Below are 20169 nucleotides of genomic sequence, written 5' to 3' on the forward strand. Positions count from 1 at the left end.
AACACTGAATATACCACCTCAATACAAGTCCTGTACGGTATTGTGAAACGACCCTTTGTCATCATTACTAGGATCTGCTTCAAACACGGTCAGCCTAATCTCAGGGATCTACTCTGAAGAAGGGTAATTATTGACGTGGAAGCTAATTAGAATGTATTAAAATGTGTCAATGCAGACAGAGACAATTATCTCTCAGTGTGACCTCAAAGCAGAGTGCCCTCTTGCCTTCTAAAGAGGCTCTACTCCTAATTGGGTTCACTTTTCCGAGGCTTTAAATGTTTTTGATGGAATAAAGCGTAAACGCGCAATCCTCTTTAGAGGGAAACAAACTGCACCACGCTAGTAAATTAGAGGACAAACGGTGAGGGGGGGCAGAGACTTCGCCAAAACAACTTTGCCAACTGCTAAAAGCACCGCTAGGAGTTATGGAGAGAGTGACAGTTCTGTGAGAGTAAAGTTCATTTTAATAGGACTATGTGAAAGCCAGACATAAAAGGATTGGCTCGCAGCTCCAACTCCAATAACTTTACAAAAAGTTGTAAATGTAGACAGATAACTTCAATGTTTCTTATTGAATTTACGATTAGAAAGATGAAGTTGGAGGCGCGTATGTGTACACCAGAGCTTTTGGGTTAGTTGTGAGCCTAAAATCTACATTTGGATTTGGACATGTCAGTTCAGATGTATAGTTATACATGACCTATATAGCTGGTACGATACATCAGGGCAGGAATTGTTGTTGGTCAATGTGATCTGATTCGGATCTTTTCCTGAAATCATTCACCATCAAACATCTAAAAATACACTATCAAGAGATGACAAGTGGGGGTGCTTAGTGGCGTAGCACACTAATGCGCTTACCACGTCATCGCAAGGTTCCTGGTTCGATTCCGACCCTCGACCTATCTTGCATGTCTTCCCTCCTCTCTCTCACCCATCCTTCCTGTCAATCTCCACTGTCTCTGTCCCAATAAAGCAGAAATGCCCTAAAAACATATTTACAAAAAAAAGAGATGACAAGTGCTGACACGAACTCAGCAAAATGTGTGTCGTAACACCTGACTCCTCAGAGAAACCCTGAGTTTATGTCCTCAGCATGTCATTTTGGGGTCTATAATCATTTGACTGCACCCGCTCATTTCAGCAATCACTGCCTGTTCAGGTTGAGCTATTTTCCTATTAAGGCTCAATCATCTGGTACCCATGAGTTCTCCCAGACGGCTGCTCCATTGTTGAATGTTATGTTTAATCGTATTACAGGCGTTCGTTCGCACAAAGACCAGCTCACTCAGAGTTCCAACCTTGAAAATGTAAGACTTGTTGAGGAATGACCTAAAAACCTCACATCATGCTGCTATCTTCTGCCACCTTCAATGCCCAAAAAGTGTGTGTGTGTGTGTGTGTGTGTGTGTGTGTGTGTGTGTGTGTGTGTGTGTGTGTGTGTGTCTGTGTGTCTGTGTGTCTGTGTGTCTGTGTGTGTGTGTGTGTGTGTGTGTGTGTGTGTGTGTGTCTGTGTGTCTGTGTGTGTGTGTGTGTCTGTGTGTGTCTGTGTGTGTGTGTGTGTGTGTGTGTGTGTGTGTGTGTGTGTGTGTGTGTGTGTGTGTGTGTGTGTCTGTGTGTCTGTGTGTCTGTGTGTGTGTGTGTGTGTGTGTGTGTGTGTGTGTGTGTCTGTGTGTGTGTGTGTGTGTGTGTGTGTGTGTGTGTGTTTCTTCTCCACCCTCTCTCTCCGCTTAGTGAGCCCTACACAAAGGAAAACAGAAAACAATGAGTCATACCTGTATACCTCCATAGCAACCGCACAATACAGTGATTGTCCCACAAGTGCATCTCTTTGGCTGGCCTTTCCAGGGCCAATCATTCATTTGCCCAGTTCAAACCAACGATTCTAATTCAATATATGTGTAGGCAGACAGCATGTCAGGCAGGAGACTGACTGCGTTCACATTTCACTGGGATGCAGGCTTGCTTTCCGATGCCAATACAATTCATTCATGGCATTCAACAATGTACATCAACATATCAGGGTTCCAAACAAAACATCGATCCTTCCTCAACTGAGTAAGACTCCTGTGGCTTCAAATCAAAGGTGGACAAATTACCTAATTTGTCCTGTAATTTTTCATGTTTATAAACAGCATTCAGATGCAGCCAATCCAAAAATTAATCGATAGTATTTGCATTTATAGCTGATGTATGAAGTCAGTAGACCAAACTCAACTCTTGGAGTACAGCCAGAGGAATTGATTCAAAGCCAATATACCAATATTGGAGGACGGGCTCATTGTAATGCATGGAATGGAATGAGGAATGGTGATACCATCTCTCATTCCATTCCATGCATTACAATGAGCCCGTCCTCCAATTTCGACCTCCACCAGCCTCCTCTACAATGCGTTGCCTTATCTGACACACCTCCTATTTCAAAGCATTACAAACCTCTAGTCACTCCACTTACATAATGCGCTTCGAACACATACCGCTGGGGTATGGAAGTGTGTGTGCTGCATTAGGGTGATCCATCACATCCGTGATAGAACTTTAAACGCTGCAGCAAGCCAGACAGATCCGGAGCATGATGATTGGGTGAATACCAATCACCTAAAGTGGCGTCTCATCTCTCCCATATGCCCTGATCTGAAGATAAAGGACCAGTGAGAGTAATATCTGCCTTTAATCGTCTGGCTCTTTTACAGCATTGCAAATGAGGGAGAAGAGATTAGAATTAGAATTAGGATTAGAATTCTTTTTAGACGATTAAGATGTTGGGTGACAAGGAGAGGAAGCATCTGTGGACGATTGGGATGGACCCTCTGATTGGCACGTCCTACAGAGGCTGGTGTGAGTGAGCCTCTGTACTGGCAGACACACGCACGCACGCACACACACACACACACACACACACACACACACACACACACACACACACACACACACACACACTCAAGCATGCACACACAGACAGCCAGGCTGAGGGAATTACTCCAGTGACACCCACACATGCATGCACGCGCACACACACACAAGCACACACGCGTGCACACACACACACACACACACACGAGCATGCACACACACCCGCCCACACACACATACACACACACCCGCCCACACACACATACACACACACACACACCAGGCTGAGAGATTCACTCCAGTGGTAATTGGCGTCCATCACAGGCAGGTGTAATTGGTCCTGGTTAGGGAATTCTCCATTTGATCATCAAGTTGAAGGGTCCTTCACTCACAAGATCATCACCTCGTCAGGAGAAAAACATACAGTCAACATCTTCCTCCCTCTGCTCCTTTTTCTGTACGCTGGCTCGTTTGATACCATTCCTCATTCCATTCTATGCATTACAATGAGCCTGTCCTCTGATTTCTACCTCCACCAGCCTCCCCTGGTGTATATCTGGAGCTTCTATTGTATTGTATTGTATTGTATTGTATTTTATTGTATTTTATTCACCTAAAGAAGAAGAGAAGCACAAGAGCTTAAATTAGAGAAAATGATATTGTTGTTTTTCACTCCATTTTCAAGATTTAAACTATAGAAATGCATCTACCAATTCTATACATTTAACTGTACTTCTCAAGAGTATGACGAAGAAATAAGTCCAACTCCTACACCCACATACGGACTAATTATGGACTGAAAATGGTTCAAAAATTGAATGTTTACAAGAATCTGATCTTGTAGTTGCTAATGACAACTTAAGAGAGAACATTATATATATATATATATATATATATATATATATATAATACACAGGTTGCCTCTGGCAACAAGCTATTATATACATTATATACATTATATAATATTATATACATTATATATACATTTATATAATACATAATACATACATATATATATATAATGTATATAATAGCTTGTTGCCAGAGGCAACCTGTGTAGTACTGGGAAATAAGGCAAAAGCAGATTGGAATGATGGGAAAGAGGGAATGATATTATAGGCCATTAAGGATGGAGTCAGATTTGATGTTAGACAAAGATGAGACTTGAGCAAAGCCAAGTACAGGTCAGTGGCATTTCCATTTGATATGAAAGACAAAATAACAATTTCTGTCTGCTCTCCAAACAAAACATTTGGAAGCAAACGACCCATGTCTTCAGACTCACAGTAAAGAGGGTGTTTTATACAGGAACACAGTGGGAGCCAGTCCCTGAGAGGATTCACTGAAACAGATTTAGTCAATTCTATCTTTCCAGGTGAGTCTCATTGAGATAGAAGAGAGAAGAGAGAGCTCTTTTAGAAGAGAGAGCTCGGCCAGATAAGGTAACAGTAACAGCCCTGGCGGTGAGGATCAAAGGGGGCCACAAGGCTGTCTGTCTGTCTGTCTGAGATACCATAACCATCCATCAAACTCAGCAGGTGTGTGTGTGCGTGTGTGTGTGTGTGTGTGTGTGTGTGTGTGTGTGTGCGTGCGTGTGTGTGTGTGTGGACTGGAGCCTAGCCAAGTAGTCACATTCCTCCTCCCACTTCAATTCTCTCTGCTCACACACACACACACACACACACACACACACACACACACACACACACACACACACACACACACACACACTAGTGGGGGGTCGGGGGCATCAAGGCCATGGCAGGACAGGAGGAGGTTGGTGGGGGGTGGGGTGTGTGAAGGGGAGGGAGGGAGGGAAGTTAGAAAGGTGAAACATTTATTTCTAAAGTCACGTTCCTGTCTGTGGAACTGAAGGAATCACCTTACTCCTGTCCTTGGTGACCCAGTACTGGAGGAGTGTGTCTGTCCTTGGTGGCCCAGTACTGGAGGAGTGTGTCTGTCCTTGGTGGCCCAGTACTGGAGGAGTGTGTCTGTCCTTGGTGGCCCAGTACTGGAAGTGTGTCTGTCCTTGGTGGCCCAGTACTGGGAGTGTGTCTGTCCTTGGTGGCCCAGTACTGGGAGTGTGTCTGTCCTTGGTGACCCAGTACTGGAGGAGTGTGTCTGTCCTTGGTGACCCAGTACTGGAGGAGTGTGTCTGTCCTTGGTGGCCCAGTACTGGAGGAGTGTGTCTGTCCTTGGTGGCCCAGTACTGGAGGAGTGTGTCTGTCCTTGGTGGCCCAGTACTGGAGGAGTGTGTCTGTCCTTGGTGGCCCAGTACTGGGAGTGTGTCTGTCCTTGGTGGCCCAGTACTGGGAGTGTGTCTGTCCTTGGTGGCCCAGTACTGGGAGTGTGTCTGTCCTTGGTGGCCCAGTACTGGAGGAGTGTGTCTGTCCTTGGTGGCCCAGTACTGGAGGAGTGTGTCTGTCCTTGGTGGCCCAGTACTGGGAGTGTGTCTGTCCTTGGTGGCCCAGTACTGGAAGTGTGTCTGTCCTTGGTGGCCCAGTACTGGGAGTGTGTCTGTCCTTGGTGGCCCAGTACTGGGAGTGTGTCTGTCCTTGGTGACCCAGTACTGGAGGAGTGTGTCTGTCCTTGGTGACCCAGTACTGGAGGAGTGTGTCTGTCCTTGGTGGCCCAGTACTGGAGGAGTGTGTCTGTCCTTGGTGGCCCAGTACTGGAGGAGTGTGTCTGTCCTTGGTGGCCCAGTACTGGGAGTGTGTCTGTCCTTGGTGGCCCAGTACTGGGAGTGTGTCTGTCCTTGGTGGCCCAGTACTGGGAGTGTGTCTGTCCTTGGTGGCCCAGTACTGGAGGAGTGTGTCTGTCCTTGGTGGCCCAGTACTGGAGGAGTGTGTCTGTCCTTGGTGGCCCAGTACTGGGAGTGTGTCTGTCCTTGGTGGCCCAGTACTGGGAGTGTGTCTGTCCTTGGTGACCCAGTACTGGAGGAGTGTGTCTGTCCTTGGTGGCCCAGTACTGGAGGAGTGTGTCTGTCCTTGGTGGCCCAGTACTGGAGGAGTGTGTCTGTCCTTGGTGGCCCAGTACTGGGAGTGTGTCTGTTATAAAGACACATTATTAGAGTTACAGTAGACTATGGCTTTGTCTATCAGGGAAGGCTGGTGGAGGCAGAAATCGGAGGACGGCTCATTGCAACACATGGAATGGAATAAGGAATGGTATCAAACGTATATGAGACCACGAACCGTGAATAAGAGAGTAATTATCTGAATAAGTAATCATAATCCTAGTCATGTGCTGTACAGGCAAATGCACATCCCACCAACCGTGTGACAGTGACGACGTGCCTAACCGGGTGACCTGTGTGACCTGTGTGTGTCACTAACGATTGAGAAACGATAATGAATATTTCGTTCCGTTATTGTCTAGGAAACGCATGTCTCCGAGGTTCATTTACTGAGTCTCACGCTTGGCTTCATTTCAAATCAGTTCCTGAGATAAGTGCTGTGCCTCTCTGCATGTAACAGGTGAATCACATTGTGATTAGTTAGCACATCAAGAACATCAGCAGCCAGACATTACTTCCGGACCACGGGCGGATATGACCTTTCGTGAGTTAGTTAACCATTCGCTGTCAAAGCGAATTTACTTTTTTCATTAACTCTGTGTCAGTGAGATGTATGCTCCAGACTTTCACAGAGCCCAATTTCTCAAAACCCAATTTACACCCCGCTGTTTTAAATCACTGCTGGAGTCTACGGAGCCTTGTGGCACCGTTAGGTCCAGTTGTTCAGTGACTTAATAAAGCGAGACAGTTGGAGTCGGACCATGTGCTGCTGTGTAGCACTCTGCTATACATTACAACATGACACCTTTCTCTGGTTAACCATGTAGCACTGGGCTTCCTACGGTACCGCCAGGGAACGCACTAATAGCGTTTGTCTACTGTTTATCGACCCTGCCTCGTCAGACTACCTACCTACGTACCAGGGGGAGGCTGGTGGAGGTAGGAATCAGAGGACGGACTCATTGTAACGCATGGAATGGAATGAGGAATGTCCTTCCTCCGATTTCTAGCCTCCCCTGATGGATATAAAAAACATTGACCGTGGCGTTGAATATGAAGCTATAACTAACATCTCATGACTCTAAGAGGTATGTCACAGCAGTTTATGAGGTTCATAGGGGTGATTTAAGTAGGCCAGTATATTTACTTTAATTATATACTGTACCCCCCCTCCAGTGGGTGTTTCTGATACAGAGTCTTAGTTGAGAGGAACCACAGTTGGCATATATACTGTACATACATACATACATACATACATACGAATGTACATTTCTAAAAACGTGTTTTCGCTCTCTCATTATGGGGTATTGTGTGTGGATTGAGGGCAAAAAAAATAAAAATTTAATACATTTTAAATTGTGTCTCTAACACACAATACTTCTACAACAACATGGAAGTGAAGGGATCTGAATACTTTCCGAAGCCACTGTACATACATATTACATACTGTACATATTATATACATAACATACATTACACAGTGGGCATACATACATACATACATACATACATACATACATACATACATACATACATATTACACACATACATATTACATACATAGTACATACACAAGTGTTCACATACAACACATGAACACATGAAGTTGTGTTTGACATCAGACCCTCGCTGGTCTTTACCTCCTCGTCCCCTCCTTCACTCCCTCCTTCACTCCCTCCTTCACTCCCTCCTTCATTCTCCGTCTTCATCACATCAAGTACATCTCTCCTTCCTCTGTTTCCAAGCAACTGTCTGAGATCTGAATGCTTATATAACAGAAGGTGAACCTACGCTATGGAAACTTCTCCTCCTGCAGGTATGAAGACGTCAACTCCTGAAGCCTGTCACTATGAGAGCAGCAACTCCATCTGCATATTACAAATCACTGGCCAACTTTCAAAGAGGCACATATTCAAGTGTCATGATAACTGATTACTGGACTAACTCCTGATCATTGTGTGTGCGTGTGGGTGTGTGGGTGTGTGTGTGTGTGTGTGTGTGTGTGTGTGCGTGTGTGTGTGTGTGTACATGCGTACGTGGGTTCTAACTCCCATGCAGAAGGAACATCTCACTGTGATAATGAGGAGCAGGCTGCCTCTCTCCCTCCCTCCCCCTCTCTCTCTCCCTCCCTCCATCCCTCTCTCTCCCTTCATCCCTCTCTCTCCCTCCCTCCCGTACTCCCACTCACTCATTTAGTTTCTCTGTTCACATTGATTAGGAACCATGGATACCACCACTGCCTGCAAATTAGCTTCCAGTCCGTCGTCCTCAGACCGTTCTCTCTCTCACACCATCTGTACACAGAACCAACTTGCTGGACATTGGTTGTGATGCTGTAATATTGATGTTTTCACAGATATCATACAGCAATACGGTGTGTGTAACATTGTATACATTTTCTCCCAATTTCTGAAGTAGATATAACTGAAGTAAAAATGGTAATACCGTCAACATTTTGTCTACAGAGCCGCCGTTTTCTGAAGTGTCTGAGAAACTAGAATGGAGCACTAATTTAGCATTAGCATTCTCAGTGAGGGACGAATGTAGAGTATTTCCATTTATTCCAAGGGAAGGGCATCGACTGAGGGACATGTTTCAACCCCTGGATTTCCATCTCATCTCTCTCTCTCCTCCTACCTCTCACACTTATTCTCCTTTCTGCTCTCTCTCTCTCTCTGAGGTTTTCTAGAACTTCCTGATTGATGACAGCCTTTATAGGGTCCATCCTCTCCTTCCTTGTGACTGCCGCAGGCTTTAATCTCCTATCCATCATCAACACCCCCCCCCCCCCCCCCGCCCCCCGTTATACTGCTTTAAACACCTCTAAATCTCCCTTGCATGAACACAACACACAACTCCCCCCCCCCCTCCCTCTATCTCTCTCCCCCCATACTCTGTGATGTGTCTGTATTGGCAGGGCTAGGTGCTTTCATGGCTGTTTACTGTGACGGTTTGTCTTCAGTTTTCTCTCTTCTCCATCCTCAGCTCTGGTCCTTCAGGGGCTCCACACACACCACAGGGCCAACCCACACCACACTGCGCTGCCTCAGATATGGTCCTTCCTTTCACATTGTCCTTTCAAACATTGTTCTGTTACAGCAACGATAGCGGATGTGTGCAGCTCGGCTTTCCAGTGTAATTAGGGTGACCAGTCATTTGTTGTTAAAATCATTGACATTTAATAAAGAGAGAGAGAGAGAGAGCAGTTTCTAGTCGTCATTTCTAACATGACAGTGCAATATTAGGAATAACAACAAAAAAAACAACAACAACGCAGGATTCAATTAAATACAGTATTTTATTCATTGAAACCACCTACAGTTTGAATTGACGACCAACATTGTGTTACCGGTTGTGCCCTGAGGAGCGTAAGGCACGCTCTCGGGCAGAGAGAGAGATCACTTGAAACAACCCAACCGACGTCCTGGGCCTTTAGAAACACAGGGCAACAATTATATCTGACAACATTTACAGAGTTAAAGGATTGTACAGGATCACAGCTTTCAGAGATATTTGGATGCGTACGTACGTGTGTGTGTGTGTGTGTGTGAAGAGACAGAAACAGAGCCTGGCGGGACGCCGTAAGGTGCGTTACGCGATACGGCTGAACGTACAGAGGAGGCGGGCCGAGATGAGGTCAGAGCGGTCCCTAGATAAAGAGCGCTGACGACGGTTTGAGTTGTGGAACTGTCGTCGCGGGGCGCCATCTTGTGACTGAAGGTTCTGTGATATCACATTCTGGTCAGAATGCAGAATTAGAATGTCACGGTCACGGCGTATTTGGGGCCAAGACGGGGATCTGTCTATGGCTCTGTCTTCTAGCCTCCACAGAAAGAGAACAGGGCTGATTCTAGTCTAGCATCTATGAAGCGATGGAGCAGGGTACAGACCAGGGGAGGCTGGTGGAGGTAGACATCGGAGGACGGGGTCATTGTAATGCATGGAATGGAATAAGGAATGGTATCAAACACACAATACCTAACCTTATTCCGTGCATTACAATCAGCCCGTCCTCCGATTTCCGGCTCCACCAGCCTCCCCTGGTACAAAGGCTGTGTCAGATATGGAGAACTTTCCCCCCCTTCCCCTTAAACGATATGAAGATATGCAGTGTTTGCCTTCAGACTGAGAGGGTGTCTGGTGAAGCTACAGGTGATGTTGAATGTTGTAATAACATCTGTAATAACATGTACTGATCCACTCACTGTGCTTGACCTAACATAGCCTCACGTCTGAGAAGAAAACACAAATGAATCAACCAGAGAGGTGAGATTTGATGCGTCACTCGTACTCGTGCTTTAAGACCAGACATTCCACATGAGAGTACTAGTCTGCAGTGCTGACAGGACAGTACTACTGTACATGTGTTCAACACAAGCTTATAGATGTGGATCTTTTACAACTCCACTCAGAAACACAGCTGATCCAAATGTGCTGTCAAAACAACTCTTAAATCCTCTGCAAAGTGCTGCTGACGTAACGCAACCATGTAACGCACTTGTACCAAATATCCTCTATGTAGGATTTAACATCTCAGAACTGTGCAAACGGAATGCAACAATTACTGTAAAATACTGGGTCAATGTTTACATTAGGATAGAAATGTCCTAAAGTGTCCTTCAAATAAAATACAATACAAGAAGGTTAAAATAATAAAAAAGTACAAACTTAAACAAACAACGTGAGGCAGACCTCTTCATATGACCACCCACTGTCCTCACATGTAGATAACACAATCAGCTGTTGGGGACATCGAATTCTGCTCACTCAGACTCTTTGAAAATGACCAGTACTGTACCACATGTATGCTGTATACTAAGTGCTTCAATGTAAAAACATTGCGCTCGCTTGACTTCACGATTATCGTACAGGTAATATAGTGCCAATATAGTGAAAAGGTAATTGGGAAGGTTTAAACACTGGCTAGCTAGATAAAGCTAACGGTTTGCCATTACAATGCATCGTGGATATGGGTATATTTAGTCTGCTAATCGCTTCAAGCTCTGAGACATTACATTTTGTGTCCTCGTTGTGAAAAACAAAACAAAAACAATTTCGTAATGAAAAATAAAGTGTCAATAATAACAACATTTCAAGTAAACAACAAATTTCTTTTCGATTTTAAAGACTCTTAACTAGCCTCATTCGTTCCAAAGACAAACACGTTTTCAAATGGCTTTGAATCATCTCTAATCTTTCTTTATAACATGTTAAAAAGTTAAATTCCTTCCTAAATCTTCAATACATCAAAAACGCACACATTTTGGTAAGGTTGAAAACATATGTTGGTATGCAAAGGTCCATTATGGAAGTTTAGACATACAATCCAATGTCTAACAAAATGCTAACGTTGTACATGTAATGTCAGTAATATTTCTAATGAAAAATGTGTAAATAACATTAGAAATGTAACATCACCACCAGCATTGGAAAAGGCAATAGTTGCAACTTACAGCTCTATAACTAGCTTCCTTGAAGGAAACTTTGCCGTTGAACAATCTACCTACGACAGCAAAACTACCGAACCACTTAAAACAAACTAAGAGGACATTACGAGTCGAGCAGACGGAGACCTAGAGTACAGTCTGCTCAGTACCTTCATTAAAGAGTTCTGCCTGAAAAACCTGTGTGATGTCATCAAAGAAACATAGCAGTCTAACCTTTATAAAGCTCTCTATTATATCCAAAAAGAACTAATTTATAAAGTGCACTATAAATACTAATTCGATCTTTACAACAATACAGTTTTCAACTTAGAATTCAAAATCCAAAATACATAAGAAGGTTATAAAAGACACAGAAGGAGCATTGGCATTTAGACTACTCAAAACAAGCAGAGGAGTAGGCCTGCGATATTTTTTTGCCTTAAAAGATAAAAAAATAAATGGCTCAGCTGCATAAACTCTGATCTGAGGTTGAACATCAGCCGTACTGCAGTCTGAAAAAGTACTGGTTCTGTTGGTGCGAAACCACGGATGACCCAACAGGGGTCTGAAACTGTTCTCACTGGTTGGAACATGCTGGTGCAGTCTTCAACTAAGGTTAGGATACTGTCCACCAGGGGAGGCATACGTGTTTGATACCACTCCTCTTTCCACTCCATGCATTACACTGGGCCCAGCTTCAACCAGCGTCCCCTGCTGTACATGACCGTACTAGGCTGTTGTCTTGGTAGTGAGTTTTTGTTTGAATGTGAAGGGAAAGATTCTAGAATCCTCAACCACATTCAAACTCTACAATGCATCACCTTCCTATTATGTACATGTTGATGCACCGTCTGTATGAAAAATAAACATTCCCAGGAGAAAAGAACCTTAAAAGGTCTATGAGGAAAAGCAGGAGAAAAATTGGACGTCAAAATCACCTGCCGGTTCTCGCTGGAAGCCATATTTGTGTAAAATACTCTCCATGTTTGACTATTTAAATGTGTTCGACGTTCACTTAAACTACATATCAAAATAAAAACTTCTGAGTAAGACTACTCTATATCTATCTACTATGTACTGTATATCCCTCCCAGAAGTTAGTAATTCCACTAAATTGGAGACGAGAACAAAAATCTTTTTTCTCTTGACTGAAAGGCAAATAAATCAATTCCATGAGACGGAAGGTACAATACAGCGAGATCGAATAAAGTGACAAAGAGTCTAACGCTTCACAAAAAAAACAAAAAAACATTACGTTTGATACAATAATGACAACAGCAACAGTCAATAACATCAAAATAAAAGGACCACAAATATATATAATGCAATGTTTCCATACAAAAAAAAAGAAAAAAGAAAAAGCGCTACGCAAGCACCAGTCAGTCTAAGAAGGACGATTATTCAATCATTTACATTTTACAACAACTGTTTTCCTTACAACAAAACAGTGGGCAGATAAATAAATTACATAAAATATATTCACACGTTTGTTTGTTTTGTTTGTTGCGTGTCAATGGCTCGTTCACAGGTGGTGAAGGAGGAGGAGGTTCCTATGTGACCTTGGGCGTGTCGGGCCGGTCCTTCCTCTCCGAGGTGTTGCGTTTCACCTTGGCCGCCGCCGGCTGGCCCTCCTGGTTCAGAGACGGGCTGGACTGGGACTTCTTCAGAGCCGCGTCGCCGTCTTTACCAGCCAGCAGCTCCTTCACCCCCTCTCTCAGGAGCTTCCCATACATCTCATAACGATTCTCCTTCAGGCAGGGGGGGAGGGAGAGGGAGAGAGGGAGAGAGAGAGAGGGTTAGCGCTTGCAATATAAACACTCCATACAAACACACAAGAGGATAGGACAACATTGATGTAAACACTCATTAAGATACAAACTGTTTGTCAGTGACTTCAATTAAACCGTCATTAGCGAGTGACAATGTTAGCGCCTCAGAGCATTGATGTTCCGTGTCAAGCTGCTGTATGTATTTCCTCTAATATGAACCACAAAAGCTATGAATAGAATAACAGATATATAATAGTAGAATCAATCTGTTACAACAGAGTTCTGCTCTGTTACCAACGCGCCCCCCCTACCCCCAAGGCAAGACTTCTCCTCCGAGGCTCTGTTTGACACACCACTCTATTCCAGAGAGACAGACCACTCCGAGAAAGCAGAAAGTTCTAGAAAGAGATGTGTTTTTCTGCAACATCAAACACTTATCTAAGGATCTCTCAAATGTCAAGTGGGCTTACAGTCCCACAGGCCATGGGGGGAGATGTTTTATGATATCTCTCCGATTAAAAGATCAATCTTTTAATTCTGGGGAGGATTAATTGGAAATTCACAGCAGAATTAATGAGTCACGATCATGGATCTTTCATTCCTCAACATAACTAATTCCCTGTGGAAGGGATCTCTCTCTTTCACTCTGTCTAAATCTCTCACGCAATCTCTCCCTTTCTAAATCTCTCACACACGCCATACCAGACCACCCTATGTGAGAGGAGGAGGAGGAAAGGAGCAGCGATACTGAACAGTTCGTGTGGTGGCATTAGAGAGAGCCTCCCAGCGCAGACAGAGCCAGCTCATCAATTAGCCCTGGTGATTACTAATCAATATCCTTCACTCTCAATGTCTCACATCACCTGCATGCCAATTACCTCATATTGGCAAACCAAATCTCATCATGATCAGCCATAATTTAGAACGCTAATGTTCTAACGTTCCAAAGAGATGCGGTGGATGACGCCGCATTGTCCTTAGCTTCGCGCTGAGACCACCTCTTAACCAATTAGCTGCTCTGTGTTGCCCTTTGTACCGTGTAGACTAGTGAGTGACGGAGATGAGAGCAGAGCGGAGGTTCCTGTAGCCAGTAGCCAGTGTGTATCGACCCCGGCTTCTCCTGACACTACTCTTTAATCACTCAGCTAGAGAACTGGACCTAGGCCCATCCATCACCTGGCCCGGGGAGCGAGAGGCCCACTCTGGACACATGCTTCATTGAGGTTCGCTCAGATCATTTGTTCATAGAACACTTTCATGCAGCAGGAAGGGAATGGGGGCATACAATGGAAAGACGTCCCGGTGTGACTTACTGCTGCCTTCTCAGGGCGGCCATTTTGGATAGATTACGCGTAAATGTTAAAGCTAACGCTAAAGTTAGCGGCTCCTGACCTATTCCTGGCTGCGTACCGGGGTTGAGTAATTTAGCTAGTGTGTTGATTCAGGGGTTGAGTAATTTAGCTAGTGTGTTGATTCAGGGGTTGAGTAATTTAGCTAGTGTGTTGATTCAGGGGTCAGGTTATTTAGCTAGTGTGTTGATTCAGGGGTTGAGTCCCTACAGTTTGACACCAGTGTGTTTACCCCCAGCCCAGGAGACCCTACCACACTGACCTCTAGACAGAGGCTGACCTCTAGACAGAGGCTGGTCTCTAGACAGGCTGATCTCTAGTTAGAGGCTGACCTCTAGACAGAGGCTGGATAAACAGAAGTAAAAACAAAGAGGGGAAGGGAGGAGAGGAGAGGAGGAGGGGAGAGGAGAGGAAGAGGAGGAGAGAGGAGGAGAGAAGAGGAGGAGGGGAGAGGAGGAGAGAAGAGGAGAGGAGGAGGAGAGGAGAGGAGGAGGAGGGAAGAGGAGGGAAGTCAAGAGGATATCTTCATTATTCCTAAGATGTTTACAGAGAAAAGAGCAGCGCACTTCAATTACCATTGAGGCACTGAGGCAAATTAGGAAGACTCATTATTTGGCCCTTGAATAGTGTACTCACTCGTCTGTGCTGAAACCAAAACAAATTTGCTTAACAGAGAGACGCAATCATTTTAACAAAGGGTTCATTTGATTTCTGAGTTTTGATTAGAGAGTTGAGTAGCAATCAAAATTCAATTAAGACTCGTCTGCTTCGGTGGCTTGCCATGGAACCTTTCACTTGTAGATGGAGGCAGGGCGGAGCAGAGCAATTAAATCATTGCCGAGATACACGATAAAGGTGATTAAATGCTCTTACAATGGATACTATGATACGGTTTGTTTATCAAGTCAAAGCCATTTCTGCATCATAAAATAAAGTGCAACCCTGAAAAAACGCCATGGTTGACTGTCCATAACTACCTATATGTAAATCAGAAGACTCTCCTGATTATGTATATTGGACAGCATAAAGTAGCTTTTGAGAAAAGGAACTGGACATGTCCTCATCAGGCCAGACACCTTGTCACGCGTGTTTGTTACCATTCCTCATTCCGTTCCATGATTTCTACCTCCACCAGCCTCCCCTGCTGCAGTGACAGATATGCATACGTCTGCTGTGCCCTCTCTGTTGAATGTTCAATATAAGCTACTGTCCTTGAGAACCATTTAGAAGTTACCTTTGACAGTGTGTGTGTGTGTGTGTGTGACCTTGTAGTGTGCTTTAAAACCATAAAATCAAATAAAAAAGGCTACATGGATTGTTCTTTTTCTGGCGTAGCCTGAAGCTGCTCTGTTGCCTTCTGAGGACAGTGGATTGGGATGTAATCCGGCCCTGAGGACTGGACCATGTGGAGAATACAGATGAAGGCTGAGGAGACATCCTGAGCCAGCGGATAAAAAAAGCTCCATTTCCATACAGTGCATTCGGAAAGTATTCAGACCCCTTCACTTTTCCCACATTTAGTTATGTTACAGCCTTATTCTAAAATGGATTCAATTCAGTTTTTTCCCCTCATCAATCTACACACAATACCCCATAATGACAAAGCCAAAACAGGGTAAGTATTCAGACCCTTTACTCAGTACTATGTTGAAGCACCTTTGACAGCCTCAAGTCTTCTTGGGTATGACGCTACAAGCTTGGCACACCTGTATTTGGGGAGTTTCTCCCATTCTTCTCTGCAGATCCTCTCAAGCTCTGTCAGGTTGGATGGGGAGCGTCGATACCAGCTATTTTCAGGTCTCTCCAGAGATGTTCGATCGGATTGAAGTCTGGGCTCTGGCTGGGCCACTCAAGGACAATCAGAGACTTGTCCCAAAGCCACTCCTGCGTTGTCTTGGCTGTGTGCTTAGGGTCGTTGTCCTGTTGGAACCTTCGCCCCAGTCTGAGGTCCTGAGTGCTCTGGAGCAGGTTTTCATCAAGGATCTCTCTGTACTTTGCCCCGTTCATCTTTCCCTCGATCCTGACTAGTCTCCCAGTCCCTGCCGCTGAAAAACATCCCCACAGCATGATGCTGCCACCACCATGCTTCACCGTAGGGACGGTATTGGCCAGGTGATGAGCGGTGCCTGGTTTCCTTCAGACGTGATGCTTGGTATTCAGGCCAAAGAGTTCAATCTTGGTTTCATCAGACCAGAGAATCTAGTTTCTCATGGTCTGAGAGTCCTTTAAGTGCCTTTTGGCAAACCCCTAGTAGGCTGCTTCCGTCTGGCCACTCTACCACAAAGGCCTGATTGGTGGAGTGCTGCAGAGATGGATGTCCTTTCTGGAAGGTTCTCCCATCTCCACAAAGGAACTTTGGAGCTCTGTCAGAGTGACCATTGGGTTCTTGGTGAGAGTCTTGGTGGTTCCAAACTTCCTCTATTTAAGAATGATGTGGCTACTGTGTTCTTGGGGACCTTCAATACTGCAGAAATGTGTTTGTACCCTTCCCCAGATCTGTGCCTCGACACAATCCTGTCTCGGAGGTCTATGGACAATTCCTTCGACCTCATGGCCTGGTTTTTGCTCTGACATAATATAATAATACATGCCATTTATCTGACGCTTTTATTCAAAGCGACTTACATTGCAGTGAGTGCATACATTTCAGTATATATGGTTCAGTATATATGGTCCCAGCAGGAATCAAACCCACAACCTAAGCGTTGTTAGCGCCATGCTCTACCAACTGAGCCACGGAGGACATGCACTGTCAACTGTGGGACCTTATATAGACGCCTAGGTGCATAGGTGTATGCCATTCCAAATCATGGTCAATCAATTGAATTTACCACAGGTGGACTCCAATCAAGTCGTAGAAACATCTCAAGGATGATCAATGGAAACAGGTGCACCTGAGCTCAATTTTGAGTGTCATACCAAAGAGTCTGAATACTTATGTAAATGTGATATTTCATTTTTAAATTTAATAAATTAGCAAACATTTCTAAAAACCTGTTTTTAGTCATTATGGGGGATTGTGTGTAGATTGATGAGGAAAAAAATGAATTGAATCCATTTTAGAATAAGGCTGTAACATAACAAAATGTGGGAAGGGGTCTGAATACTTTCCGAATGCACTGTAAATGTTGCCAGAGCATCTCCCTCCCTCCCTCCCTCCCTCCCTCGTGGTCCGCCTGTATGAGGGCATGTCAGAAACTATGAGTGCTCGTCTTTACAGTGTGTGTCAGCAGGGATCAGGCTGAGGCGGGCTGAGCGCACACAGAAACAAGCAGTTTTTAGCGCCTTAAAAAGAACAGACAGGCGAGTACCAGTACCAGCACAGTCAGCTCTGACCAGCAGCAACCAGCTCTGACCCTCTACCCTCCCCCTCTCCAACCTCTCCTCCACCCTCCTCTCCAACCTCCCCCACCCTCCTCCTCTCCAACCTCCCCTCCACCCTCCTCCTCTCCAACCTCTCCTCCACCCTCCTCCTCTCCAACCTCTCCCCCACCCTCCTCCTGTCCAACCTCTCCCCCAACTTCCTCTCCAACCTCCCCTTCACCCTCCTCCTCTCCAACCTCCCCTCCACCCTCCTCCTCTCTAACCTCTTCTCCAACCTCCCCTCCAACCTCCCCTTCTCTCCCCTCCAAATCTGTATTGGTCACAGTGATATTAACCTCGAACTCCAGATAGTGCTCCTTGAGTCGGTACTCGTCAATGTCCTTGGCTTTGACCTTCTTGTCCGGGGGGTATGACCTGTGCTCTGCCAGCTCCGTAGAGACATGCTTCAGCTTGGCCTCGTGAGACTTCAGCTGCTCCTCCTGGAACAGAGAGATGATGCTTTACTAAGGTACTAAATTAGGTCAGTACAACTATCATCAAATTACCTCTAAACCTCTGTTAAATACCATTAAAGGCCATGTCCTAGAATATCATGCTATCTAGTATGATCTTTGAGTATAAATGTGAACATTTTCCAGTAACAACTATGGATTTGATGGTAAATCAGCCATAGAGACCTTCAGACTAAGAGAACAGAGGCTGTTTCCTGAGAGGAAAAGACCATCAGACAAGGAAAACAGAGGCAGTTTCCTGACAGAAAGAGACCCTCAGACTAGGAGAACAGAGGCTGTTTCCTGACAGAAAGAAACCCTCAGACTAGGAGAACAGAGGCTGTTTCCTGACAGAAAGTGACCTTCTGGTGGCCATCTTGTACCTGTGACATCCTGGTGGTGGTGGCAGGAAGCAGGGGACGGCTGAACTTCTTCTGGGAGCCAATGGCAGCAGGGAATGAGGGGGCCGAAAACATGGCCGCCACTGAGTTGATGACTCTGATCCACGAGTCCATCTCCTCTGGGCTCCTGGTGGCGAAAACACAAACAAACAAACAAACAAACAAATAAATAAATATACAACTTACAAACAACAGGCAAGATTGCTTTGTGACTTCATATGGGAAGGTTTTGATTAAAAACACCTTTTGTGGCATGCTGGCAAAGTTCAGGCTGAAATTGAAAAATGTTTTCCCTTGAATGCCAAGGTATTGGGTTGGGTTGGGTTGGGGGGTGAGAAAGAAGTTGAAAAGTGACAATACCACACCCTTTAAATTTAACATAACTTTTAGTTCAGATGAATAATGCATGAATAAGTGTAGTTCAGGTTAATAGATCCTAACTCTACCCTGAACTGTTCTCACAGGTCCCAGGAGAGGTCCAATCTCCCTCATTGATAAGCACCTCTCTAAGGGGGAGGCCTAACAATAGACCCGGGACAGACTAATGGCTGAGATTAATGTGTTTTCACTATGTTTGAACCCAAGCATGAAATTAGATTTGGCTTCCAGGAGTACATCTTCCCCTCGTCTCTCCGCTCTATACTGGAAGTGATGGCAGGTTTGTTCAGCAGCAGTAAATCGTGGGCTCTGCTGGCGTTGGTGTTGGTGTTGGCTGGCCCGCGGGCTTAGAACTTACTGGGCCTGGAAGAGGAAGACTCTCCAGTCGGCCGTCTTCAGCTTGAGGACGTCGGGTTTCTTCTCGTAGTCCACGGCTTTGATGGACAGGGCGTGGTGGACGCTGATGGCATTCTTCAGGTCCTCCTCAGACAGGGCCTTCTCTGGCTTGTACTCATCCTGGAGGGAAATACAACAGGCAACGTGTCAGACACCTAATATTGAGACTTTCACAGGAGAGGAGAGAGGAAAACAGGGTGTCAGACTGATGTAAAAAGACCCATAGCTGAAGAAGATGCCCCCGAGGAACAAATCCATGTTAAACTTTCCTTCCCATAATCCTTACCACAACCATTAGTGGGAAACATTTGAAACTGAATCACACCCAGTGTTTACTCTCCTCCATACTCCATACTGCCCATATGTTGACACTATGAGAATTGAATGATATCATGTCCCTGTGTGTAGGGCACATTGCTTTAGAGAGAGAGAGAGAGAGTATGTGTGAGAATAGGAGGCTGTGTTAATATGACATCTCTCACACCTCTGCGTCTGTCTGCATTGACTGATGGAGAATGATAGCATGGTAAACACTATTGACTGGGCTGCTGATGACAAGAGTAGATCTGTCAGGTGCTACAATAATCAAGGTTACTGTTTATCACATAACCTCCTGGAACATCAGAATGGAATGCCTTCTTGTTCATCGCTCAGACGTTATCTAGAACGCCTTTCTAGCCTCACAAAACCAGACAGATAACGCATGCTACACATTCTGTTTCACTTCACATGTTTTTCTTAATGCTTTTTTAGCATTCTTTATCAA

The 20169-nt window shown here is 45.0% G+C and overlaps 1 protein-coding gene across 4 annotated transcripts in view; it reads right to left on the reverse strand.

The window, feature by feature from the left end:
* Positions 1–9156: 9156 nt before the first annotated feature.
* The window catches only part of psd3l (pleckstrin and Sec7 domain containing 3, like), a 90912-nt gene continuing 79899 nt past the window's right edge, over positions 9157–20169 (reverse strand). For all 4 annotated transcript variants that reach the window (XM_083670059.1, XM_083670060.1, XM_083670061.1 and 1 more), the window contains 4 exons: positions 19366–19523; positions 18612–18756; positions 18073–18216; positions 9157–13043 (listed from right to left, as the gene is read on the reverse strand). In XM_083670059.1, the coding sequence (XP_083526185.1) occupies positions 12846–13043; positions 18073–18216; positions 18612–18756; positions 19366–19523 (645 nt within the window). In that variant the 3' untranslated portion in view covers positions 9157–12845. The remainder of the gene's footprint in view (positions 13044–18072; positions 18217–18611; positions 18757–19365; positions 19524–20169) is intronic.

Source organism: Argentina silus, assembly GCF_951799395.1.
Source record: "Argentina silus genome assembly, chromosome: 5".
NCBI classification, from domain to species: Eukaryota; Metazoa; Chordata; class Actinopteri; order Argentiniformes; family Argentinidae; genus Argentina; species Argentina silus.